Below are 26,256 nucleotides of genomic sequence, written 5' to 3'. Positions count from 1 at the left end.
TTTTAGTTTGGGCCTGGGACCTTCTATAGTTTCCCCTTCTTAATGTTATGTGTGACGGTCATACTTTTAGAACATAAGAATTGCCATCTCCGGATCAGACCCTGGGTCCATCAAGTCTGGTGATCCGCATACGTGGAGGCCCTGCCAGGTGTACCCTGGCATAGTTTTAGTCCCCATATCACTGTATGCTTCTCAAGGGAGATGTGCATCTAATTTACCCTTACCCGTATCGCTCTATGCCACTCTTTGCAAACAGAATCCATGCAAAATGGCGATCTGATTTATTACAAAGATGTGCAGTACAGCAATAAAACAGTATATATCTCTCTCACACACACACACACACACACACATTTCACAACATTCATATCTGAGGACTAAAGCACTGATGCAGTATAAAACTTTTAATAGCTTTCTTACAATATTATGCACATGTTTGGAAAAAAATTGAGTTTTGCTTGTGGCCAATCCTCTGGCAACTTTGGAATCCCATCCAGCAGTTTTAAATTTGGCAAACTTGAAAATACTCTAGGGAAAAAAAAAAGGGGTGAGACGTTGATCTAATGACTACTTTATCATATGAAAGACTAGGCAGAAACAATGCTCAATAAATCATTATCTTTATACAGTGATACCTTGGAATCCGAACTTAATCCGTTCCAGAACTCAGTTTGAGTTCCAAAGCGTTCGCGTTCCAAGACAATTTTTCCATTTCTGGGTCCCACAAACCCACACACTGGATTTTAAGGTAAAATAGTAAGAGCATTCTGGGGCACAAACACACACATACAATGTGCAGGGCGTTCGGATTCCAAAGCAGAGTTCGGATTCTAAGACAAAATTTACTATAAAAAAAAGTTTGGATTCCAAAACATTTGAGTTCTGGGGCGTTCGGATTCCGAGGTATCACTGTATATGTTTAGAGGATAGCTAATAATAAAAAGGATCATTTTACTAAAGTGCACCTAATGCATGAATAAGTGCTAACTGTTACTTTGAGGTGATACATGTATTTTTGCCATTATTACACTTACTGCCAGATTCTATAAAGGTCATCCAAAGTTGAACACAGAAATTTAAGCGTGGATCACAGATCTGCATATAAACTAACTAGCTCATTAGACACTAATAATCAATAATTGGTGTTAACTGGCTCCGGGCAATAATTAGGCGTTGTGTGCGGACCTGTTTTATGTCTTTTTCTCTAACAAGTGCACCTAGATTTCTTAGCATGCAACTCCAATGGGGAAGAAGGCAAAGGTGTTCTAAGGATTTAGGGGGGAATTCAAGAGGCATTAACTCTTAGTGTGTGCTAAACACTAAGACACCCAGAGGAATATAATGGGCCTCTTAACATTTAGCGTGTGCTAATCATGAGTATGAATTCCCTTCTTAGGCATGATGTTATATAATATGGGGCTCATAATCGACATAGAAAAACGTCCAAAAACTGGCCTAAGTCAGCACTTGGACGATCATAAACCCGATAATCAAACCGGGTTTTGGACGTATTTCTAAACGACCTAGGCCTTCATAGTGCCACTGAACGACCATAGCTAAACGGGGCGTTTCAGGAGGCGTGTCGAGGGCGGGAATTGGGCGGGACGTGGGCCGGCTTAGACTTAGTCGTACAGCATGTATAAACCGAAAGTTTTACAACAGAGCCTAGATGGAACTTGGACGTTGTGACTTAGACCATTTAAAACATGGTCTAAGTCACAAAAACCCACCTAAAGTTACCAGATAAGCACAGCAAACACATAAAACAGACCCCCCCCCCACACACTACCCCAGTGATCACTGACCCCGCCCCCCAAACCCCATAAAAATCATAATCACACCTGTAAAATTCAGCCTGCAGAACATCATCACCTGGCATCCTGGCATAGGAAAGCCTAGTCGTCCAGCAAAGAGGCGGCTTAAGCCATCTTGGGAGTGGGTTAAGGACTCATGGAGAGGAGGCCCCATGCCCATAAGCCCCTGTAACCGCTGCATTGATACTGAAACATGTGCACTCCCCTATACACCCCCAAAACCCTTTTGTACTGGCATATAAGTGGCTTCTGCAGCCATAAGGGCTATTAGGGTTGTAGATAAGTGGGTCTAGTGGATTCTGGAGGTGGTTTGGGGGGCTTACCATGACCTATATGGGAGCTGTAGTGAGATGATGACATGGCACCCTTTTTGTAAGTTCACAAAAGTACCCTGTAAGGTACCCCACTATTTAGGTGCCATGTCTAGGTATTCACTCCATCACTTTGCAGACCCCTCCCACATCCAACAGGGCTTGTTCTACGCGTTTTTGACTTAGACGAAAAGTTGGATGAAAATGTGGCATAAAGATAGACAATTTAGTCACTTGGATGATCAGATCGGCAGGACGTATAATTAGACGATTTTCAAAACGAAAAAAATTTGGACGTATTTTTCGAAAATGTGTCCTAAGCTATTTTTTTTTACTTTGGACGACTTGGACGAAAACGGACTTAGACGTTCCTTTCGATTATGCCCCTCCACGTCATTTGTGTGCCTAACTGCTATTAGCTGGGTGCCAACACAACAATGGAGTTGTCAGGATAAGATTTCAAGTACTCAGCCATGGGTATATTGTTCTGGAGTCACTTTATTGATAAATATGCTACAAAAGTTTATAGGCTCCCCACTCCCCATAGCCCACTTGGACCCCCCCTCCTACATTTAACAGGAAGGCTGGCCAAAGGGATGCCTACTCCCTCTGGTCTGTAGGCCTGCCTCTTCAGAACAGTGGGCCTTCCCCTTCCCAGTACATCCTGGGCTGCACCGGGGAGGGACATAGGGCCCTGATTGGCCCAGGTGCCTAAGGCCCCTCCCATAGAAGGGGTTTAGGCACCTGGGCCAACAGAAGTCTTAGGCATCTTTCCCACTGTATCCTTCTCAGTGCAGTCTTTGCTGAGCTGCTTAGTAACATACAGGCAGAAAAAAGAAAACAGAACAGATTCAGAGCACAGCTTTTACTGAACAAATGGGAGACTTACTGAAGTCGGTAGTTTTCTTGGAACTCACATGGGTTAGTCTTTAGGACAAGCGACTCCAGTGGAGCACATCTCAAGTCTGAAAGACCACTCAGTGTCTCTATGTTGTTTTCGGCCAGTGACAAATGTTGAATCTGAGGTATCTTTGGCAGCTGTTTAAAGGACGTGAAGTGATTTTTGCTGACATTTAATTCTTTACATCTAGAGAGGGCAAAATTTATTTTACATCATTTCATGTTTACAAGAAGCTGAAGAATATGGAACAAAATGGAACAAAACACAGGAAGGCTTGATAATCTAGGTTAGCATTTTCGGCTACCAAGCTTATTTGTACTGTTAGGAAACCCATGAAAGACTTTTATCTTTTCATGATCTGAATCAGAACTTCTGATCGTGTCAGAAATCAACACTAGAAGCACAATGTCTTCCTTAATCTTCTGACGACCTGTGCTTTGGTGCCGCTGAAATCTACGGCCATGGTGAGGTAGGGATTGGCTAAAACCTTTCTACGAAAGCATTTTTACCAAAGCGTTCTGATCTTTAATGTGGTTCTATAAGTGTTACCATAGAAGTGTTATGTCTACCTTGGCAATCGTATGGCACTCAGATCTGTCAAGGAATTGTCCACCAAACAAAGTCGTTCTACTCGAATTAATCTGCGTAGAATCCTGTGAAAGTTGTTTTGTTGGAATTCATCCCCTAAGCACTGAAAAGAAAGGTTCACGTTCTGAAAGGTATAATAAAAGAGAGAGTCAAGTTATGTTATAAACAATGGGCTTTTACTAATCTTTACTCAACACGTTTTCTAATAGTGCCATAGAAACAGAGAAGGTATTAGTAGATATGGATGACAGGGCCAACACAATCTGTCTAATGTGCTTTTGCAGGCCTTACTCCCTCTGTGGTCTTCTCCCATCCTTCCCTCACTTCTAAGGTCTCTTCCAGGCTTATGTAACCAAGTTTAATGCACATTATGGGGGCCCCAACATGGTGAGAACCTATTCTATAATGGCATCTGGATATCTAGATTCTATTACAGAATAAAAGCATAACATAGTATCAGCTCACCTTACATTTACACCAACCATGGAGCAGACATAACTGCTGTCGTGTAAATGTTATGGGGATGCACTTAACCTGCAACGTTTTATAAGTCCGCCTACATGGAATCGACTCTCACCATGCTTTCTTCTTCCTTGCTCCCAATACTCTAGAATGCAAAGTAAGCCCTTGTGCCTACAAACTAAGGCTTCCTTTCCAAGGTTTAAAAGAGCCAAAGACGTATGTTTTTGAGCTGCTCCTTGTGACACTGGGCAAGTCACTTAATCTTCCACTGCTCCAGATATATTAGATAGATTATGAGCCCACAGATAGGCAGTGGTGTAGGAAAAGGGGGGGGGGCAGTCCGGCCCAGGCGCCATGTTGGTAGGGGCACCAGCATACCACCTCCTCCCACTCCTCGCCTTCCCTTCCCCCATACCTCCAGTCGTTCACTGCCATGAGCAACAAGAACTTCAACATGCTCCTGGCAACCCCCGTTGTCTCTCCTGCTGACGTCACTTCCTAGGTGAGGTAGCAGGAAGTGACGTCAGCAGGAGAGATGACGCGGTCGTGAGGAGCACTTTAATGTTGTTGCTCATGGTGGTGAACAACTAGAGGTATGGGGGAAGGGGAGGCGAGGAGTGGGAGGAGGCGGGGTGCTGGTGCCCCTACCAACATGGTGCCCGGGCCGGACAGCCCCCCCCCCCCTTTACTATGCCACTGTCCTGGTGGGCTCACAATCTATCTAATATATCTGGAGCAGTGGAAGATTAAGTGACTTGCCTAGGATCACAAGGAGCAGCGTGTGGGGTTTGAACCCACAACCTCAGGGTGCTGAGGCTATAGCTCTAACCACTATGCCACACTCTGTACTATACGCCACATTCTCGCCACTTCGCCAACTTTGTAGGTGCATTCTATAAAGTAGTATATGCCACGTCTAGTGTGTGAATCTCTTAAGGAGGCATAGCCAGGGGGAGGGGCAAGGGGGCTATGGGCTTTCCTAAAAATAAGTCGCACTGTTATAGAATACGCCCAATCCATGCTCAACTTAGGTGCAGGTATTTAGGTCTGGTTTTCTTTAGCCTAAATGAGTGCACCTAAATGTGATGCCAAGTACAGCTGTTAAGCGTGATTCTATATAGAGATAGTGCCTTTTATACAATTGCGTTAGAAGCCATTCTGATTGGCACCGATATTTAATAATAATAACAGTTTATATACCGCAATACCGTTAAGTTCTATGCGGTTTACAAAAGATTAGTAGAGTACAAGTTGAGTTGACGTACAAGTTGAGTTAACTTAAGGGATGTGGGAACAATGGGGAGAAAGGGCAAGAGAGGGGAAAGAGGGAAGTGGGTCAGCTGTCTGGATATTTCAGGAATAGGTGGGTTTTGAGGCGTTTCCTGAATACCTCATAAGTGGTGGGCAATAGGAGTTGTTCTAGGTCTTTACCCCATAGAGCAGCCTGATGTGAGAGAAGATGCTCATGGTGTTTTTTTAGTTTGCATCCTCTAACCGGGGGAGAAACGAAGTGCGAGTGGGAGCTTCTCTTGTGTTTGTTGGCTGAGAAGGAGAAGAGGTCAGTGATGTATTTAGGGGTTAGACCGTAGAAAACTTTAAAACAGAGGCAGGCGAACTTAAACTTTACACGAGCTTCCATCGGCAGCCAGTGTAGCTGTTTGAAGTATGGCGTCGCGTGATCGAACTTTGGCCCTAAGGACCTGATAATATAAACAGTGCCTGAAGTTAGGCGCTTAGATTGGCGGGCCTAGCTGATCTAGCAGCCTAACTTAATTATTAATTCACTGATGGTGCCTAATTGCCTAAATAGTTTACGCACACATCGGGGATCTGTGCCCGACTTTGGATGACCTATATGGAATCCAGGGGTTAGTGCGTGATTGCTGGGCACAGCCCTGACCCCTCCACCTATAGTCCAATAGCCAGTGAGGGGCGCTGTTTCACTATCACATTTTCAATAGTGAGTGACAGGCGAGCTCCGCAGGACTCCAGGGCACCTGCCTGTCCCTAGTGATAGAAAACGCAATGTTGAAGTACTGCCCCCCACTGGCAGCAGTGCAGTTGGAGGAGAACTGCTCAGCTTAAAGGGAACAGTGGTTACAAACTATAGATTTTCTGTGCTACGTTTCTAAAATAATGATTGAGTGCCACTTAGCTTACGCACATAACTGGTTCTAGTCTATAATCTATGTGCACAATTTTCTGCACTGAGCACTAACTTGTGTACACGGAATTTATAGAACGAGGGGTTAAGGGCATACTGTGATCAGGGCAGGATTAACCAATAGGCCAAGTAGGCACATGCCTAGGGCCCGAAATGGTCAGGGAGGCCCGATGAAGGAGGGCATCAACATTGGGTTTTCCAAACGGCGATGGGCCCCTCCAGCATCGATTGGCAACGTGGTCCCCCCCCGATTGGCAATGCGGTTTCCCCCCCATCGACGGAAAGTAAGACAAGCAAGCAACGCGGGTAAGAAAGGCAACGGGAACTGTAATTGTGCAAGCGGTGCTGCTTGCCCAAAGCTTCCCTCTGATGCAGCTTCCTGTTTCCACCTGAGCGCATGGTGGGGTGGGACGGGGCAGGGGGGCCCAGTGTACTTGTGTGCCTAGGGGCCCTCGACGAATTTATCCTGCCCTGACTGTGATAGGTCGATTCGTACCATTCGAGCTTCAAATTTACTAACTGTCTGATTTTCTCATTTCTTTGCTTCTTGCTCAAAATTCTATTATTTGCTGATAGAGTAATGAATAATTATTGGTCGCCGCACCTCAAGAAGGACATGGCGGTACTTGAGAGAGTCCAAAGGAGAGCAACGAAAATGGTAAAAGGGCTGGAACACTGCTCATACGCCGAAAGGCTGGATAGGCTGGGGCTCTTCTCCCTGGAGAAAAGGAGGCTCAGGGGAGATATGATAGAGACCTTCAAGATCATGAGGGGCATAGAGAGGGTGGATAGGGACAGATTCTTCAGACTGAAGGGGACAGCAAATACGAGGGGGCATTCTGAGAAACTGAAGGGAGACAGGTTCAAAACAAATGCAAGGAAGTTTTTTTTCACCCAAAGGGTCGTGGACACTTGGAATGCGCTACCGGAGGAAGTGATCAGGCAGAGTACGGTACAAGGATTCAAACAGGGATTGGATGGATTCCTGAGGGATAAAGGGATCGTGGCATACTGAGGGAGGAGCTGGGATGTAACACAAGTATAGGAAGTTAACCAGGTAATGAGTATAAACCAACCAGGTCGTGCATGTGCAAGACCGGAGGGCTAGGACTTCCATAGGAAGGCAGGACTTAAATGGGAAACCAAGGTGGCAAGGGAGCCCCTTCTGATGATTCAGACAGGTCTTGACCTGTTTGGGCCACCGCGGGAGCGGACTGCTGGGCATGATGGACCTGTGGTCTGACCCGGCAGAGGCACTGCTTATGTTCTTATGTTCTTATGTTCTAATTCCTTCAGGCTTTAGCAAAACTAGATTCATTTTTTTAAAAAACTGTGCATTTGCTTAAGTCATTTTTCTCAGCAAATACTGGCATTCACATCAATTATGTGCAGTGCAGTTCCCAAGGAATAACCCAATTCCTGTATAATTTTTTTTTCCCCATTTCCAACGTTACCACGCAATTTTCCCAGTTTTCTTGCAGTCTCTCTCGCCATCTTTCTCGTTCGGTTAGATTTTCCTTTCTTTGCCACATATATGCTTCTCCTCTCATAAAAAGTTCTTCTTCTGAAGGTCCTGTTTGAAACAAAAAGCTTGTAATTATTATTGATTCCTATTTACACTATTTCAGTTGTTAGTCTATTGAAGGATCCAATTTAAGGCTCTCTTTTACTAAACCGCGCTAGCGTTTTTTAGTGCCGGGAGCTGCGCTGAAAGCCCTGCGCTGCTCCCCGATGCTCATAGGAACTCTATGAGCGTCGGGAGCAGCGTGGCTCCCGGCGCTAAAAACCGCTAGTGCGGTTTAGTAAAAAGGGGGCTTAAGTGTGCAACTGTAATTTTCAAAATCTTATATGGTATTTTTTTTTTTTCTCCTTTGGTCCCTGTTTCGTTTAATTCACAAGAAATCTCTAACTCTAGGAGCTCTCAGAAATTTTAATTTGGGGCTCCTTTTACGAAGGTGCACTAGCGGTTTTAGTGCACGCACCGGATTAGAGCGCTTGCTGAAAATCTACCGCCTGCTCCAAAGGAGGCGGTAGCAGCTAGCGCGCACGGCAATTTAGCGTGCGTTATTCTGTGCGTTAAGGCCTTAGCGCGGCTTTGTAAAAGGAGCCCTTGGTTTCCCCACTGTTAAGAGAGAAAAAATTACGGCCAATTTCTGTCGACCATTTTTGTAAAAATCTGGAATGACCTTCCTTCTAGTTTTTCTCTCTCATTTACCCACTTTTGGCAAAGCATTGAAGACATATTTATTTCAGAAATTTATTAATGACTCTTCTTCAAATAATCGACCATAAAAAATAAAATTTTTAGGCATAAAATATACAGTTTCTACCCTAATCTCTTGTATATTTCACTAATATTTTGTCAACCGAGTCAAGCCCTCTTGTTGGGATGAAACAGTATATAAAATCGAAGATTAGTGTGATGGGTAGCGCATGCCAATTTGTACATTATAAGAGTGTCTGGGTCAGGGCTTTATTTCTGGGGGAACAGCCTGGAACACAGGGGTGTTTGATCCAGTTCTTCCCTCTCAAGATGCTTTCATGGAGGAGGAAGGGATGGAATGACCCTGGAGAAAAGCAGAGAACAATCACTTTACTCCCTAATTCAGTCCCTTTTTTCCTGGCAGTCCCTGACCCATCTGCCTCCTCGTCTGGCTCCACAGTTCCGCTACCTTTTTATTTTTTTTTTGGTCTAATTAAGTCCTGGTGTAGGTGGAGAGGCCAAGGAGGATACACCTATGGCCGATGGCACTTATTTTCATAGTAACATAGTAACATAGTAGATGACGGCAGATAAAGACCTGAATGGTCCATCCAGTCTGCCCAACCTGATTCAATTTAAATTTTTTTTTTTTTTTTTAATTTTTCTTCTTAGCTATTTCTGGGCAAGAATCCAAAGCTTTACCCGGTACTGTGCTTGGGTTCCAACTGCCAAAATCTCTGTAAAGACTTACTCCAGCCCATCTACACCCTCCCAGCCATTGAAGCCCTCCCCTGCCCATCCTCCACCAAACGGCCATATACAGACACAGACACAGACCGTGCAAGTCTGCCCAGTACTGGCCTAGTTCAATATTTAATATTATTTTCTGATTCTAAATCTTCTGTGTTCATCCCACGCTTCTTTGAACTCAGTCACTGTTTTACTCTCCACCACCTCTCTCGGGAGCGCATTCCAGGCATCCACTACCCTCTCCGTAAAGTAGAATTTCCTAACATTGCCCCTGAATCTACCACCCCTCAACCTCAAAGCATATAGATGTGTCGAAAGGCCAAAATGGACATCCGTGTGCTTGAAACATCCAAGCTCTGATTTTGCAAAGACAGAAATGGGACATCCAACACTGCAGTACATCCAAATAGCAAGGAGGCATGTTCTTGGAGTAGGGAGGGCCCAAAATCAGGACATCCAACAGCGATTACCGAAGGGGAAGAGACATTCAAGTGTAAAAAGAAGGATGTCCTAAGTTATACCTGTTTCAATAACGTCAAAGGGTGCAAAAAAGTGATCTGATTGAGCAGGCATCCACTGAAGGGTTTAAGGCGGTGTCTCTCAAACTGTGTGCCAAGGCTCCATGACAGTTTCAAGCATTATGGGCATTCTTAGCAAAGCAGGAAGCAAGTTAGAGGCGTTGCATAGAGGTTAATATAGTGGACTGTAAACCAAAGGACCAACACTTGAACTCTTTTAATTATTATTTTATTGTGTGCCGTCCAGGAACAGAGATATACTTACTCTACCTGAACGTATAAGCCATCTGCAAGCCTGAAGGCTATTGGTGTACATTCGGGTACTGAAAGTATTTTTCTGTTCCTGGGGGGAATCACAATTCCAAAATAAGAGTTAAAGTGGGATTTGAATCTGGATCCAGTTCAGGGATGCCTATGCGGCCATTTTCTAAGAATGCTACTATACAGAGACACCCATGTCCTTGTTGTCCCAATCCTGATTTGAATGTTTCGGTTTGTAAAATGGCTGTTCACGCTGTTCAAAACTACATGTGAGATGGATGTTCATGTAGGATATTCTAACGTGGATATACTTTCAAAATGTCCCCTCCATATGCCTTTAGATTCAAAAAGTTTTTATTGATGCAAATATCATCAAATACAATAAATACAGCATCAACAGACATCAATAATGCATCAATTATTAATAAACATACTAAAAGATAAATTCCAATATCAATAAACCCCCACTTATCTATATGAGTTTGAACCTTTACCATTCCTCTCCATACCCACCCCTTCCCACCCAATAGTACTCTCTACCCAATGATACTCTCATTATTTGACTAAATAAAAATCCCAATTAAGAAATCCAACTTAAAATCGCATTACAGCCCTACCACCATCAAACCTATAGAAATCATGGGGGAAATAAGTCTGCATCCCAGACATTACTTGCTTCTGTATTTCATTAGGCTTATGTGGTTTTTAGGTTGTGTTTGTTAATAACACATGTTAAAAATGAAGAAAGAAATATCATGATTGTCATTGTGTTTTTGGTCATTCATAGAGTTACCAGACGTCCGGATTTTCCCGGACACGTCCTCAGGTCCGGACGGCTTTTCAAAACCTGGCACCTTTGTCCAGGTTTTGAAAAGCTTCCTGACAAAATCACATCAGGAAACATAGAAACATAGAAAGATGACGGCAGAAAAGGGCTACAGCCCATCAAGTCTGCCCACTCTATTGGCCCACCCCATTAAGTCTGAGTGCTAATGACCTAGTTCCTTAACTCGACCCTCGTAGGGATCCCACGTGGATGTCCCATTTATTCTTAAAGTCGAGCACGCTGGTGGCCTTGATCACCTGCACCGGAAGTTTGTTCCAGTGATCTACCACCCTTTCTGTGAAGAAATACTTCCTGGTGTCACCACTAAATTTCCCTCCTCTGAGTTTGAGCAGGTGCCCCCTTGTGACCGAGGGTCCCTTGGGAAAGAATATGTCGTTTTCCACCTCGACACGACCTGTGACGTACTTAAACGTCTCAATCATGTCACTCCTTTCCCTGCGCTCCTCTAGAGTATAGAGCTGCAATTTGCCCAGTCTTTCTTCGTATGAGAGACCCTTGAGTCCGGAGACCATCCTAGGAAGGGGCATCCGAGCGTGCGCAGCTGCAATGCGGGGACGCTGGGTGCATGGGCACGGCCTCGTGATGTTATTACGTTGCCTCAGCGCATGAGCAGATGCCATTTGGGGCAGGGCTAGGGGCAGAACAGGGCGTGGCAGAGGGGGGGAACTGGACGGTCCTGGGGGCGTGGCCATGGGTTCAGGTTTCCCCAAAGGAAAATCTGGTTGGCCTAGTCACTCTGAAACAAATTCGTAAGAGTAGTCTAGTGCTAAAATTTCTGCAACTTGACTTCTGACAAACACACAGAAATTTAGGACAAAATGGAGAAGAACATATTTCAGGCAAGCGTTAAGAATGTTTAACCCTTTCAGGACCAAGGGACATATTTGTCCCATAACTTTAAAATCCTATAAATTTTGATTGGGATAGTCTACAGTTCTAAATTTGATATGTACGGATTCCATATGATACTGCCTTTATGTAAACAAACTGGTTCCGACATTCATTCATTAGCGTCGTTGCCAGATTGACGAGAAGATTCACTTGCCACACTGTCCATAAGCCAGAAGTGTGATTTTTTTTAAAAAAAAATAATGATATTTCACAAAAAAAAATCAATTTTTTGGCATCTGCAAGCCCTTTTTACCATAAAAATGTCGTCAAAACCACAAAAATTGGCCTACGATCCTTATGGTCCTGAAAGGGTTAAAGACAAATGTCTTTCTTTACCTTCTCGTACTCTAGGGCAACGAATCTGGGACCCTCGAACATCGTGTTCTTTTAACTTGAGCCAAGTAAAATACTTGTGTGCGTCACATGGGAGCTTGAAAGAAAGAAGCAAACTGTCAGGGATGATCGTTTTGGATTTAGTAGAAAAAATACGACCATAATTATTTAATTGCTGTCTTTTCAGTGCTAGTGAAATGCATATTCCGGAGCAATAGAGTAATCGCTCAATGAATCTCAACATCTACAGTTTTCTATCCAGTGCCCAACTCTTGGTAACTTTTGCGCTCAGAATTAAAGAGACAATAACAGGGGCGAACCCTAGCACTAATGTCTCGCCACCCGATCGTCGCATCTTAAAGCGCCATTTGTGGACCGTATAGATGTTTAAATTACACCTCTCCCTCGTTATTCGCGGGGGATAGGGACAGGGCCGGAACGCGAATGGCGAAAAACCATGAATATCCAGCTCTGACCCACCCCCGCCTCCCTTCCGCCTTCCCCCGGCATCCCGGCCTTACCTGGTGGTCTAGCTGGCTTTCGGGGCAGGAGCGATCTTCCTACGCTCCTGCCCCGTGCAGATAACCATTAAGAAATGGCTGTGGGGAGTTCCTGTAGTTTCTCGAGAGACTATGGGAACTCCTTACAGCCATTTCCTAATGGCGATCTGCACGGGGCAGGAGCGGAGGAAGATCGCTCCTGCCCCGAAAGCCAGCTAGACCACCAGGTAAGGCCGGGATGCCGGGGGGAAGACAAAAATATGGGGGGAGGGTTTTCCTCCTCCCCCCTCAAAAAAAAATTACGACTATGTGAAATCGCGAGTAGGGAAACCGCGAATGGGGAGGGGGAAGTGTATTGGCTTAAAGTGCCACTAAGGCAACTCTACTTATTCTTTTTTATGCGTTTAGACAAAAACTTATCTTGTAGCTTACGGATTTCAGGTTCCGACGTGACGCGTTTCGTATCTGCTTCAGGGGAACCGACAGTATTACAGAAGGATTTTGATAATGAGCAGTGAAGATTCACAGTTAGAACATTCTTTACTTGCTGATCACACACGTACATTAAATCTTCCTCCCTTGACACGAAGGCTCGCCGAGCGCAAATTTAGTTTTAAGCATTCTGAGAAATCTGAAGGTCAGAATGTCTTTATACTGTAAACTGAAGAACCAAAATGACTGCTGAAGAAGTATTTATACTTAACATTTAACTAAAACACCTGTTTGTTTACTCTAAACAATCTGTTGAGAAGACGTACTTCAAGGCGTATTCTTTTTAGCATGCACTAACTTTTTCACAGAATCTTAGATATCTTCTTATCTTCTGGAGCATTCTGTAATTTTTCTATGCAGGGCTAGTGAATCCTATATAATAAAGCCCTAAGCGCACATGCGCACTTAGGATTTCGTGTTCCCTGCCACTGTGATGTGTGATCCGTGGCAGCCAACCCAGCGGCAGGGAACATTCTGGCCACTCCCCTCCTCCCGCCCTCACTCACCCTGGAAGCCAGGCAAGCTCTCTCTCTGTCCGCGTCCTCGGCAGGGAACACACCTCGGCCCTCACTCGCCGCTGCCGCCGCCGCCGCTACTGCTGCTGCTGATCCTCCTGTAAAGAGCAACCTGCGATGGTGGCCGGCTTTAGCGAACCTCGCAGGCCGCTCTCCAACTCGGTAGCACGTTCCCTCTGACGCGATCCCGTGCGTCAGAGGGAACGCGCTACCGAGGCTGGAGAGCCGGCCACCATCGCAGGCTGCTCTTTACAGGAGGATCAGCAGCGTGAGAGGAGCCGCCGCCGGCACTTTTAAAACTTGAAACAAAAACCTTCGGCTGCAGCAGGCCAGCCCGCGGGAAGGGAAGGGGGAGGGGCCGAACGGAGCAGGCCAGATCGCATTAAGAGAAGGGAGGGGCCGAACGGAGCAGGACAGCTCACAGTAAGAGAAGGGAATTGCTTCACAGGGACCTGGAGGGGAAGGGAAATACCGCTGCTGCTTCTGCAAAGTGGGGGGGGGGGGAAATGCTGCTACTACTTCACAGGAACCTGGAGGGGAAGGGAAATACCACTGCTGCTTCTGCAAAGGAAAGTAGGGGGGGGGAAATGCTGCTACTACTTCACAGGGACCTGGAGGGGAAGGGAAATACCGCTGCTGCTTCTGCAAAGGAAAGGGGGGGGGGGAGGGAGGGGAGGAGAGACAGAAAGAAATACAGACAGACAAAGGAGGCCAGGAAGAGAGACAGACATGGGACCAGAAAGACAGACAGACAGACAAAGGGTGCCAGGGGGAGAGAGAGAAAAATAGCAGGAGGGATAGAGACAGAAAGAAAGGAAGGAAGAGACAGGAGCAGGGAGAGAGACATAAATAAAGAAAGACAGACAGGTATATATTCTAGCACCTGTTAATGTAACGGGCTTAAACACTAGTTACTATATAATAACATTATCATTCCTTCAGTTTAGTTAACAATCTGTGATATCCCATTGTTTAGGTGGCTGGTCTGTATTATTTCCCATATGTAATACTCGGGGAGGGGGGGAGGTGAGGACGTGGAGGTTGGCTTAGTAGTTCTTCGTTTCTTTTGCTTCTTCCGCTTCTTCCACTTGACCCTTTGTGACATCATGTATTCTACTAAACCAGGAGTGGGCAATTCCGGTCCTCAAGAGCCGGAGACAGGCCAGGTTTTTAGGATATCCACAATAAATATGCATGAGATAGATCTCAAGGAGGCAGGCTTTTAAAGGCGCCTGACGTCACCGCGTTGCATCGGCACAAGTGCAGATGTCCTTTTGACGCGGACCCGTGGTAGAAGCTTTTCAAAACCCGGACAAAGTACCGGGTTTTGAAAAGCCGTCCGGACACCCGGATGTCCTCTAAAAAGAGGATATGACCAGGTAAATCGGACATCTAGTAACCCTTTCTCTACCCCTAACCACACCTACTGTGACCTTAGGTGCTGCTAAGCATTATGCTTAGATGTAATTTTGGTGCACGAAGTGCGAGACAATAAAATTTGCGGACGACAACAAACTATTTAATGGAGTTCGGACTACAGAGGACTGCGAAGAATTGCAAAGGGACTTGAACAAACTAGAAGAATGGGCGGCGAGATGGCAGATGAAGTTCGACATTGAGAAATGTAAAGTATTACATGTGGGGAGCAGAAACTTGAGGTACAACTATACAATGGGAGGGATGTTATTGAATAAGAGTACCCAGGAAAGGGACTTGGGGTAATGGTGGACATGACAATGAAGCCAACGGCACAGTGCGCAGCGGCCGCTAAGAGAGCGAATAGAATGCTTGGTATAATCAAAAAGGGTATTACAGCCAGAACGAAAGAAGTTATTTTGCTGTTGTATCGGGCGATGGTGCGTCCGCATCTGGAGTACTGCGTACAATATTGGTCGCTGTACCTTAAGAAGGATATGGCGTTAGTCGAGAGGGTTCAGAGGAGAGCGACACGTCTGATAAAAGGGATGGAAAACCTGTCATATTCTGAGATATTGGAGAAGCTGGGTCTCTTTTCCCTGGAGAAGAGGAGACTTAGAGGGGATATGATAGAGACATACAAGATCATGAAGGGCATAGAGAGAGTAGAGAGGGACAGATTCTTCAAACTTTCTAATAATAAAAGAACAAGAGGGCATTCGGAAAAGTTGAAAGGGGACAGATTCAAAACGAATGCTAAGAAGTTCTTCTTTACCCAACGTGTGGTGGACACCTGGAATGCGCTTCCAGAGGACGTAATAGGGCAGAGTACGTTACTGGGGTTCAAGAAAGGATTGGACAAATTCCTACTGGAAAAGGGGATAGAGGGGTATAGATAGAAGATTACTGCACAGGTCCTGGACCTGTTGGGCCACCGCGTGAGCGGACTGCTGGGCACGATGGACCTCGGGTCTGACCCAGCAGAGGCATTTCTTATGTTCTTATGCTTACCTATTTAAAACAAGCTTTAATTGGTTTTTAACAGCACGGTTAATTATCACGCCGATTAAAAGCAATTAGAGCGCCGTTTTTAGAATCTGGGCCTAAGGGCTTAATAAAAGGGCATCTTTATTATTAGAAAATTCATAAAACAGGGTTTGTCCCAAAAGAGAGATCTGCAGCTGCACTGAACAATTTGTCCCCATTCACCAATTCAAATTTTTAAAAAACTATCTTCCTTGAACGTAACGCCACTGGAAAAAAAAGATTCCGAATGCAGAGGCACAAATTAAATTGTTTCAGAGAGGCATAGTAATTTGTCTGTGTAATTACTGTTGTACCTCAGAATTGTTTTGACAGCTCAATCTTGTTTTCTGAGTGCAAAGAATTCCATGATGCATATGAAATTAAGATTCATGAGAAAAAAAACCCTCAGATATCATTCAGCCATACAGGTCTTGGCACTAAATATGCATGCAGTCTAAAGCAGTGGTTCCCAACCCTGTCCTGGAGGACCGCCAGGCCAATCGGGTTTTCAGGCTAGCCCTAATGAATATGCATGGAGCAAATTTGCATGCCTGTCACTTCCATTATATGCAAATCTCTCTTATGCATATTCATTAGGGCTAGCCTGAAAACCCGATTGGCCTGGTGGTCCTCCAGGACAGGGTTGGTAACCTCTGGTCTAAACCACAAAACAAGATGGAATGCACATGCATCAGATTGAAATATACTGAGCTATATTAGATGGAGAAGGTACAAGATGGCGTGATAGACAATGAAACTCTTACAATGCATTCTGCGCCCTCAAAATAGAATCAGCCCACGGTACACGAACAATAGCGTGCAGGACAATTGCACCCTGACAATTATGCCCCATCAAATACACGCACCAACAAGTGCACGCATGACCATTGCGCACAACAAAGAGAGAAGTGGTCTGAATGTGCCCTAAATGATGACAATTACGGCCATCCTTGGTACACCAAGGTCCTGATTGGCTCAGGCACCTCAAGCCCCTCCCAAGGGATGAGGCTTGAGAAGTCTGAGCCAATCAGGGCCTTCCAGATATCGTAAGTGTAGTGGGGGGTTCCCCCCACCCCTTTCTACCCTCTCTTATTTGTGAACTCTCTTTACTGAACGCATGGGAGCGCAATTGTCGGGGAATTACTGAAAGCCTTCCAGATACCGTAAGTGTTGTGTGTGTATGTGGGGGGGAGTTCCCCACCCCCATCCTACCCCTTCTGACCTCTCTTAAGTAGTTCTCCCTACTTCCCTTATTCATTGGTACGTCAGGTCCGTTTTTGTTGGTTTTAGTTAATAATTAAGACCCTGTTTTAAATTGTAAATCGCTTTGAATTAATGATATTGCGATATATCAAAAATTTTAATAAACCTGAAACTCTGCCGGAGAACTGCATGACTATCTTTACTGAAGGCATGGGAGTGGAATTGTCGGGTCACCTCCCATTCAGTATGCGCATTTGTTGTTCGCGCAAATGTTGGGGCGCAATTGTCATACACGCATTTGACGGGTCACCCAGCCCACAGGCTAGAGTTGCCAGATTTTCCATCTGGTAAAAAAGGATGCCTGACCCCGCCATGTTCCGCCCCAGGACCGTCCCATTCCGACCCTGGGTCCGTCTGTTCAGCAATGTAGACGCGATTCTCTTTAGGATGCCGATGTATGATTGACACGTGATTGGCGGCTGCCCCTTAAGCATCACCGAGATCAGTGTCCTAAATAGAATCAGGCCCTGGGAGCCAATGTAAGATAATATAAAAAGGCATAATCCTATCAGATTTTTTCAGATTAGTAAATCAGCCCCACTGCTGAATTTTGAACTGCCTGAATTCTCTTGAGTAAGTTTTTTGAGACCGCAAGGTAGATGATATTACAGTAATCTATTACTTAAGATTAATGATTTATTGAACCACCAATTTAATCCTTGTCTAAATCTTAGGATGCATACAGTTTAATTTTCTGCTTGTTTTAGTTAAATAGTATGGAGGCGGCAACCAGTTCATGATGTGAATTGCATCAGTCTAGGTCGATGTGTTTTCACATGAACCGGAACGTACGCAGGTTGGGCTAGTCTCAGGGCACTGGTCTTTGACCAGAGGGCCACCGCGTGAGCGGACTGCTGGGCACGATGGAAAAAATTAAAAAAATTTAAATTGAATCAGGTTGGACAGACTGGATGGACCATTCGGGTCTTTATCTGCCGTCATCTACTATGTTACTATGGTCTGACCCAGCAGCGTCAATTCTTACGTTCTTATGTTAATGACATATACATGCATCCTTCCTCCCATCTTCTTACTAACACCCCGAATCAACCTGATCTACTCTTTACTCGCTCTGGAAATGTCCAGAGATCTTCTTTTGTAACCCATCTTCTATAACTCTTTTGTAATCCGCCTTGAACTGCAAGGTAATGGCGGAATAGAAATCTCTAATGTAATGTAATAAATAACTTTCCACCTAAGGGCTATTCTATAAATTCAAGCACATCTTGCACAGTGTGGTTTTTTTACAGGTATGTGTGCCTCTGGACAGAGTCTGGAAGAAGCATAGGTGTGACTTACACTTATGTGCATAACTTATAGAATAATACAAATAACAAGTGTAACTCTGGTATTTAGGTATCGTGAGTACTTATTCCAACTCCACAGCTGGCGTTACTGCTTGCACCTAAAATATATGCAAGTAACTAACCTATTAAACTCATATGTTATAAAAGAAATTAGGTGCATTTTTTTTTTTTGACAGAATAAGCTCTAATCAGGCACCCTCTAGACATCTATCTTGAGGTACACTTAATGCTACAATTCTGAAATTTCATCTGTTCCCAGTACTTCTTGCAGGTATAAGCCCATTTATTTGGTAATGTATAAGCAAAGACTCACTTATGTCACACAGTTATTAAAAGAAAAGGGGTCTATCTGGGTCTGGAGCACAGATATAACTGCACCCTCCCATTACCTCAGTAATATAAGGGCCATACCATCATTTGTCAGAAAAAAAAAAACACCTCCACTATAACAGTGCAACCAGCTTCAGAAAAACCCTCCCCTCAAGGGCAGGAATATACCTTATAACAAAGACATGAATTATTTACTTATCTTGACAATTGCCCTTATATTACTGAGGTAATGGTAGGGTGCAGTTATATCTGTGCTCCAGCCCCAGATAGACCCGATTTCTTTTAATAACTGTGTGATATAAGTGATTGAGAATAGAGAATGACATGGTGACAAAATTCATCACTGTTCCCGTCCCCGCGGATAACCGCGGGAAATAATCCCATGTCATTTTCTAGTGTCTATTTCAACCTCAGTCCTTCTACACCAGCATTCTTCAAAGCAAAGCTTGAGGGTCAGTGGTTGTGGCCATTCATACTCTGATTCTTATGGGAGCCAAGGATAATGAAGCCATTGTGACATCACTGATGTGATTGGCTCTTAGGCACTGGTGGAATGAGGCATTATGACATCACAATATCTGCTCTGGATACCAGAGACTGTCATTCAGTAGTGTCTGTTTCAACCTCGGTCCTTCTACGCCAGCATTCTTCAAAGCAAAGCTTGCGGGTCAGTGGTTGTGGCCATTCATACTCTGATTCTTCCCTCTCTCCTTAAAGAATGACATGAAGATGGTTTCCCACGGTTATCCGCGGGGACAGGAACAGTGATGAATTTTGTCACCGTGTCATTCTCTAATTGAGGACTCTTTCCCTTCTGTGGAATTCTGTGGATTCAGCCAGCTTAGACAGGTAAGTTGGATTGCTGACCCCGTTGTCATAAAGTTAGTCAGGTAGGTTATTTAGTGAAGTTTAGGATAGCATTTGATGCATTTCAATTGGACTTCATAAAGTTAAGTAGATATTGTCAATATCTACTTGCTAAAGTGCAGTAAAATCTGGGCTTTCTTTAATTTTCAAGTCATGTGCTAATAATGTTCCCATTAGCATTGGGTACCTGCAGTTAATATGGGAGACTAAACAGCTTCTATGTGGGAGGTGCTAAGTGCTTCTGCTAACTTTGCATTAGCCAGTTAGCCCAGGTTAATCATAACATGCTACCTGGCAGTGGCGTACCTGGGGGGGGGCGGGGGGGCGGGCCGCCCCGGGTACCAGCCCTAAGGGGGTGTTCCCGGCCTTGCCGTTCAGTCCCCCGCCACCCCCGAAGGACCGCTCGCCCCACTGACCTTCCTGCACCATCTGTGAAGCAGCCCGCAGCAGGATCGCGAAGTCAGCGTCAGCATCCCTGCGCTGCTTCCTGCGCCGCGATCCCGCCCCACCCTGAAGGCCTGATGCCCCGACCCACCCCGAAGGACCGCTCGCCCCCCTGGCCTCCCCGCACCACCTATGAACAGCCGCAGCAGGATCGCGAAGTCAGCGTCAGCATCCCTGCGCCGCGATCCCGCCCCTCCTCTGACGTCAGAGGAGGGGCGGGACCGTGGCGCAGGAAGCAGCAAAGGGATCGCTGACGCTGACTTCGCGATCCTGCTGCGGCTGTTCATAGGTGGTGCGGGGAGGCCAGGGGGGCGAGCGGTCCTTCGGGGTGGGTCGGAGCATCAGGCCTTCAGGGTGGGGCGGGCGGGCAGGCAAGCAGGCTTTCAAGGGGGAGGGGGGTGACAGGCAGGCAGGCAGGCCTTCAAGGGGGGACAGGCCTTCGGGGGGGGGTGCAGGCCTTCAAGGGGGGCAGGCAGGCCTTCAGGGGGGTGCAGGCCTTCGGGGGGGGGTGTAGGCCTTTGGGGGGGTGCAGACCTTCAAGGGGGTGCAGGCCTTCAAGGGGGGAAAGGCAGGCAGGCCTTCAAGGGGGGGGACAGGCCTACAAGGGGGGGGACAGGCCTTCAAGGGGGGGTGCAGGCCTTCAAGGGGGGTGCAGGCCTTCAAGGGGGAGACAGGCCTTCAAGGGGGGGAAAGGCAGGCAGGCCTTCAAGGGGGGGACAGGCCTACAAGGGGGGGGACAGGCCTACAAGGGGGGGGGGACAGGCCTACAAGGGGAGGGACAGGCCTACAAGGGGGGGGGGACAGGCCTTCAAGGGGGGGTGCAGGCCTTCAAGGGGGGTGCAGGCCTTCAAGGGGGAGACAGGCCTTCAAGGGGGGGGAAAGGCAGGCAGGCAGGCCTTAAAGGGGGGACAGGCCTACAAGGGGGGGACAGGCAGGCCTTCAGGGGGGTGCAGGCCTTCGGGGGGGGGGGTAGGCCTTTGGGGGGGTGCAGACCTTCAAGGGGGTGCAGGCCTTCAAGGGGGGAAAGGCAGGCAGGCCTTCAAGGGGGGGACAGGCCTACAAGGGGGGGACAGGCCTACAAGGGGGGGGACAGGCCTTCAAGGGGGGAAAGGCAGGCAGGCAGGCCTTCAAGGGGGGACAGGCCTACAAGGGGGGGGGGGAAGCTACAAGGGGGTGGGACAGGCCTTCAAGTGGGGGACAGGCCTTCGGGGGGTGCAGGCCTTCGGGGGGTGCAGACCTTCAAGGGGGGGACAGGCAGGCAGGCCTTCAAGGGGGGGACAGGCCTACAAGGGGAAGGGACAGGCCTTCAAGGGGGGTGCAGGCCTTCAAGGTGGGACAGGCAGACCTTTAAGGGGGGACAGGCCTTTGGGGGGGGACCATGATTTAGAAGTACACAGAGGGAAGGGGGTGTTCAAAGAGACATGCATATGCCAAACTTTGGGGGGGGAAGAAATAATGGGTCTGAAAATAGAGGAGAGGGAGAGAGATGATGGACCATGGGATTTAGGGAGGGAAGGAACAGAAAGGGAGAGAAATTGGACACAAGGGATGGTGTGGAGGAGGGATAGAGATACTGGATAGGAGGGTAATTAGGAAAAGAAACGGAGAGATGGTGGACTCTGGGATGGTGGGGAAGGAGGGAGAGATGCCGGATGAAAGGGTATTTAAGAAAAGGTGGATCTGTGGAGGGAGATGAAAAAAAGGAAAGATACCAGACTTCCTGGGAAGGGAAGGGAAATGGAAAGGGAGGACAGAGTTGGCAGATGGATGGTTAGCATGCAGAAAGAAGGAGACCCTGGCAAGCAAGTTATCAGAAGAAAACCAGAGCCTTGGACCAACAAAATTTGAAATATAACCAGACAACAAAAGGTAGAAAAATTAATTTTATTTTCTGTTTTGTGATTATAACATGTCAGATTTGAAATGTGTATCCTGCCAGAGCTGGTGTTGGACTGCAAACGTGAGCTAGGATTTAACAGAAAGAGGAAAAGTCCTTTTTGTTTCTTTATTTTATTTACACCACAGCGCCAGTGTGGTTAGGAGAAGCCAAAGGGGGTGAAAAAGCTATAAAACCCACCAGGAGTTTTGAAAAAAATCACCCAACTGGGCAGGAAAATCGAATTGAAAAACCAATTCAATAGGGCTGAATCGAATCAAAATTTTTTTTCCCTGTATCTGGCAGCATTAGTTTGCGCTACTGTCTTAGACTTTAGGACCTGGGATTGGGGAGAGATGGCATCCTCAGTACTTTATAATGCAAGTGAAACGAGGATTTGGTCAGACTTTTGAAGGGTCTGCAGAAAAAAAATATTGTATAGGCCGGGGACATGAGACAGCAGGAAATGGGAACTTTTCTTCCTTCTATTTTTGTGAATGGAAAGGCTGAGGATGTCAGAGAGGTCAGTTAAAATATGTGCTTTATAAGAAAATATAATAATGTGTTTTATAAAGTTTATAGCATAGCTGGCCTACCCAGTGAGGTGTTCCTAGTGGTGATGGTGGCAGCGTGTCAATGTGTTGAGAGGAAGAGGTGGTCTGGGAAATTCTGCTGAGCAAACTACGGGCCCATTTCCACCCCCCAGTTAGTCCACTCCACTCAACTGATTCACACACTGAGTGGGTCTTTGGGTGTTGTTTTGGGATCTCTTCCAGTGGTTTATCTCCTTCTGGTCCAAGGAAGGAAACTTTGTTATCCTTAGCATTGACCTACAGAATATGTTTGTAACAGCGCTGCTTGTGTGGCATTAGGCTATGTAGTGATCGAAAGAAAAAAACAGACCTTTGCACATTTTTGCACTATATGGTGGGTGTATGAGGAGATTCACATTTCCTGCACAGCTAAGTCCATGTGAAGTTACCTTGTGCTGTATTTGACATCTAGCAAGGTCTCTGTTTGAAAGGAAAGATCTAAACTTAAAAATGAAGTGGCCAGAAGTTATGGTAAAAGCAGATAGTGTAGCTGGTTTTAAGAAAGATTTGGACAAATTCCTGGAGGAAAAGTCCATAATCTGTTATTAAGATATGGGGGAAGTGTCTGCTTGCCCTGGATCGGTAGCATGGAATGTTGCTACTCTTTGGGTTTTGACCAGGTATTAGGGTCCTGGATTGGCTACCATGAGAATGGGCTACTGGGCATGATGGACCATTGGTCTGACCCAGTTAGGCTATTCTTATGTTATGTTCTCATCTGTAGGGGCCTTTGTTTTCACTTCTTATTTTAATGTATTTTTTTTCTGGGAACTTATCAGTGTTTTTTATAATGGGAACAAAAATGGAAGAGAATTAATGTGTGTGGAATGGGGGGTAACTAATTTCTTCAGCTAAATAATTCAATCCACTTCAAACAGACATAGGAGAACTTGTGCACCATTCACACACCCTCCAACCAAAAACGTCAAAAGAAAAAAACTGTTCGACAACCTCCTAGCCATTCGAGCTGCAACACTCGACCCCCAACTCTACAACCAATTGATATCAACCACAGACTGCAAAACCTTCAAAAAGAAATAAAAACCCTTCTATTCAAAAAACACATAAAACCGAACTAACACAATCAGAACTGTCCCAAGCATCACCTGCAACTACTCCATATGTACTTCTAATGTCATGACAATTTAGACATAATTTATGTTATGTTATGTTTGGAATAATGGTTACATATATGAGGTTCAATAAAAGAAAATTTTCACTGCCTGTTTCTATTCTGACCATTTATTCCATTTCATGGTTATTGCAAAAAAAAAAAAAAAAAATTTTTTTTACATGGGGGGGGGGGGGGTGTCAAAAAATGATGGGCCCCGGGTGCCACATACCCTAGGTACGCCACTGCTACCTGGTTAAAACTTCCTTGCTCTACCCATGCCATGCCCTCTCAGATAAAAATTCTTATAAAATAAATAAATGCATGGTTTATTGCACAGAAACAAAACAACCCTCAAAATACATTAACCCATTTAGAAACATAGAAACATAGAAATAGACGGCAGATAAGGGCCACGGCCCATCTAGTCTGCCCACCCTAATGTCCCTCCCCTACCTTCGCCCTGTGAATAGATCCCATGTGACCATCCCATTTGGCCTTAAAATCAGGCACGCTGCTGGCCTCGATCACATGCAGTGGAAGACTATTCCAGCGATCAACCACCCTTTCTGCACGATAGTCTGTTTTCACCCGCTAATTGCTCATTAAGGGTTTACGTCCTTTAGTAAACAAAAAATGTTTGCTAGATATTGAGGTGTCCAGTGGTCCTTAAGTTTAAAAAAATAATTATATGGTTAACTTCCAAACTCATCTAAATAGCATCCCCTTGTCCCCCCCCTGTTGAGAGATGGTTGAGCTTTTTTTTTTTTCTAATTAATTTTTAATGTTATGACCACCAATCTATAATGCCCTGTTGCTTTTCAGGTGTTCATTTGGCCGATGATTTGATACTTACTGGAGATGATATGCCAGAGTCCCAGCTCTGTTGTAGTATGTCTCGGGTTCTAGACACAACTAGTAACGAAGCATTTGTATCACTTAAATCGGAGCGCTGTGATGAGTATGACCTAGAAAGGCTATAACTTCCTGCATTCACACCTGATGAACTGAGGAGAGAACATTAAAAGAGAGAAAATTGTTTGCATGGTACAGAATTCTATAGAACCTCTTTGAAGTGGATATGTTAGCAGTTTCTTTACATAAAAGAGTATATTTTGCTAAACAGGAGCTCTAAGAAACGTACAATCCCATCTTAGGTCATCTTTTACTAAGCTGTGGTTGAGGTTTCTGCCGCAGCCCGGAGCGCTAAATGGAATTCTATGAGCATTGGAGCATTTAGCGTTCCGGGCCTCGGTAGAAACCTCAACCGTGGCTTAGCAAAAGAGGGCCTTAATTTGGCCCTGCTCTCTAATACTTGTACCTGAACTGAATCACCAAGATCCAATGACTAAAATTAATAATATGTGTTATTGCATTAAAGTGCACTAACATGTTTTTATTAACTAGGGCCCATTGCAAAATTAGGATGTGTATAATCAGACTCTATTTCATAAGACTTGCACTCCTTCCCTTAGCATTTCTTGTACCTACAAGTCCTCCCTGGCCAGAAAGCCTGGCCAGTTGTGTTCACAGCCCCCTCCCCCCTCGTGCATTCATAATTTAGCTTTATGGGCCCGATAAATTATTCCAAGTTGAACACTCCCAATCATTTTCAAAAGTTAGCTCCTACAAATCCTTGCGACCTTGGGCACGTCACTTAACCCTTCATTGCCTCAGGTACAAACATAGATCATAAGCCCTTGAACTACTACTGAAAAAAGATTATAACCAAAATCCCTTCCTTCTTTTCTGAAATGGTGTGCTTAATTGAAAGCAAAAATTGTGTTTTTAAGGGTGAGGCAAGAGACGTACATCACGTTATTGTTGTAATTCATACTGCAATATTAGCCTTAGGCATTGTGCAGACATGAGGGAACACAGCGTCTTGAAATCTTATCTCAAGTGCATTGTTCTAATACAAAGATTTGGCTTATAATTTGTTTACCTTCCAAGAATGTTTAAATTCTATATAAACCTAAGTTATATTTAAAACATTTGAAAAACTGCCTAGCTAGAATAAATGCAGTTAATGAAGTTAGTTAAATCAGCATTATTTTTTTATTTTCTGCAATAACATGCAAATAATTTATTTAAAACAACCCATAAGTACCTTGCAAATTTGTAGACATTTCAGAATTACGAGGGTTAAAGAAATATCCATTCTAGGTTGATGCCCAGCTGCCATCAACAATTCGCTTTCATACCCTTGAAGAAGACATTTAATCCTGTAACATTAGCTACGGGGATATATTTCACAGTTTATTCTCCTACCTTTCTGACATGTCTTCCTGCTGTTGTTTCTCACGGAATGTATGCAAACATTTCCTACTCCTCTAAAAGCATTTTCTCGTCATGTAGCCTCTTGGGGGGGGGGGGGGCATTATTGCACACCCATTGATCTCACTACGATAGCCTGTGTTCCCCAGTCACCCTTTTTCAGGGGCTGTTATAGAGCTCCATAGATTCGCTTTCC

General features: G+C 45.3%; 1 protein-coding gene across 2 annotated transcripts; it reads right to left on the bottom strand.

Moving 5' to 3' along the window:
• Positions 1 to 302: 302 nt before the first annotated feature.
• Positions 303 to 26,256, bottom strand: LOC117366384. Of its 2 annotated transcripts, none has more exons than XM_033957674.1 (7): positions 26,055 to 26,256; positions 24,640 to 24,790; positions 12,047 to 12,140; positions 7,695 to 7,813; positions 3,596 to 3,738; positions 3,015 to 3,212; positions 303 to 528 (listed from the first exon to the last, which is right to left on the bottom strand). In XM_033957674.1, the coding sequence occupies exons 1-7, from the start codon at positions 26,063 to 26,065 to the stop codon at positions 417 to 419; spliced, it is 828 nt and encodes a 275-aa protein (XP_033813565.1). In that variant the 5' UTR covers positions 26,066 to 26,256; the 3' UTR covers positions 303 to 416. The 2 variants fall into 2 exon arrangements, with proteins under 2 accessions (XP_033813565.1, XP_033813567.1); XM_033957676.1 differs by having other exon boundaries at positions 428 to 528; positions 3,043 to 3,212.

This window comes from Geotrypetes seraphini, chromosome 9 (genome assembly GCF_902459505.1).
Source record: "Geotrypetes seraphini chromosome 9, aGeoSer1.1, whole genome shotgun sequence".
NCBI classification, from domain to species: Eukaryota; Metazoa; Chordata; class Amphibia; order Gymnophiona; family Dermophiidae; genus Geotrypetes; species Geotrypetes seraphini.
The sequence above is the reverse complement of the archived record's forward strand: the minus strand, read 5'-3'. Positions and strand labels throughout refer to the sequence as shown.

Coding starts and splice junctions, on each gene's coding strand:
- LOC117366384 (XM_033957674.1), bottom strand. Junction 3,739..7,694: donor AAAACTGGGAAAATTGCGTG/GTAACGTTGGAA, acceptor TATACCTTTCAG/AACGTGAACCTTTCTTTTCA. Junction 3,213..3,595: donor AGTGCCATACGATTGCCAAG/GTAGACATAACA, acceptor TGCCCTCTCTAG/ATGTAAAGAATTAAATGTCA.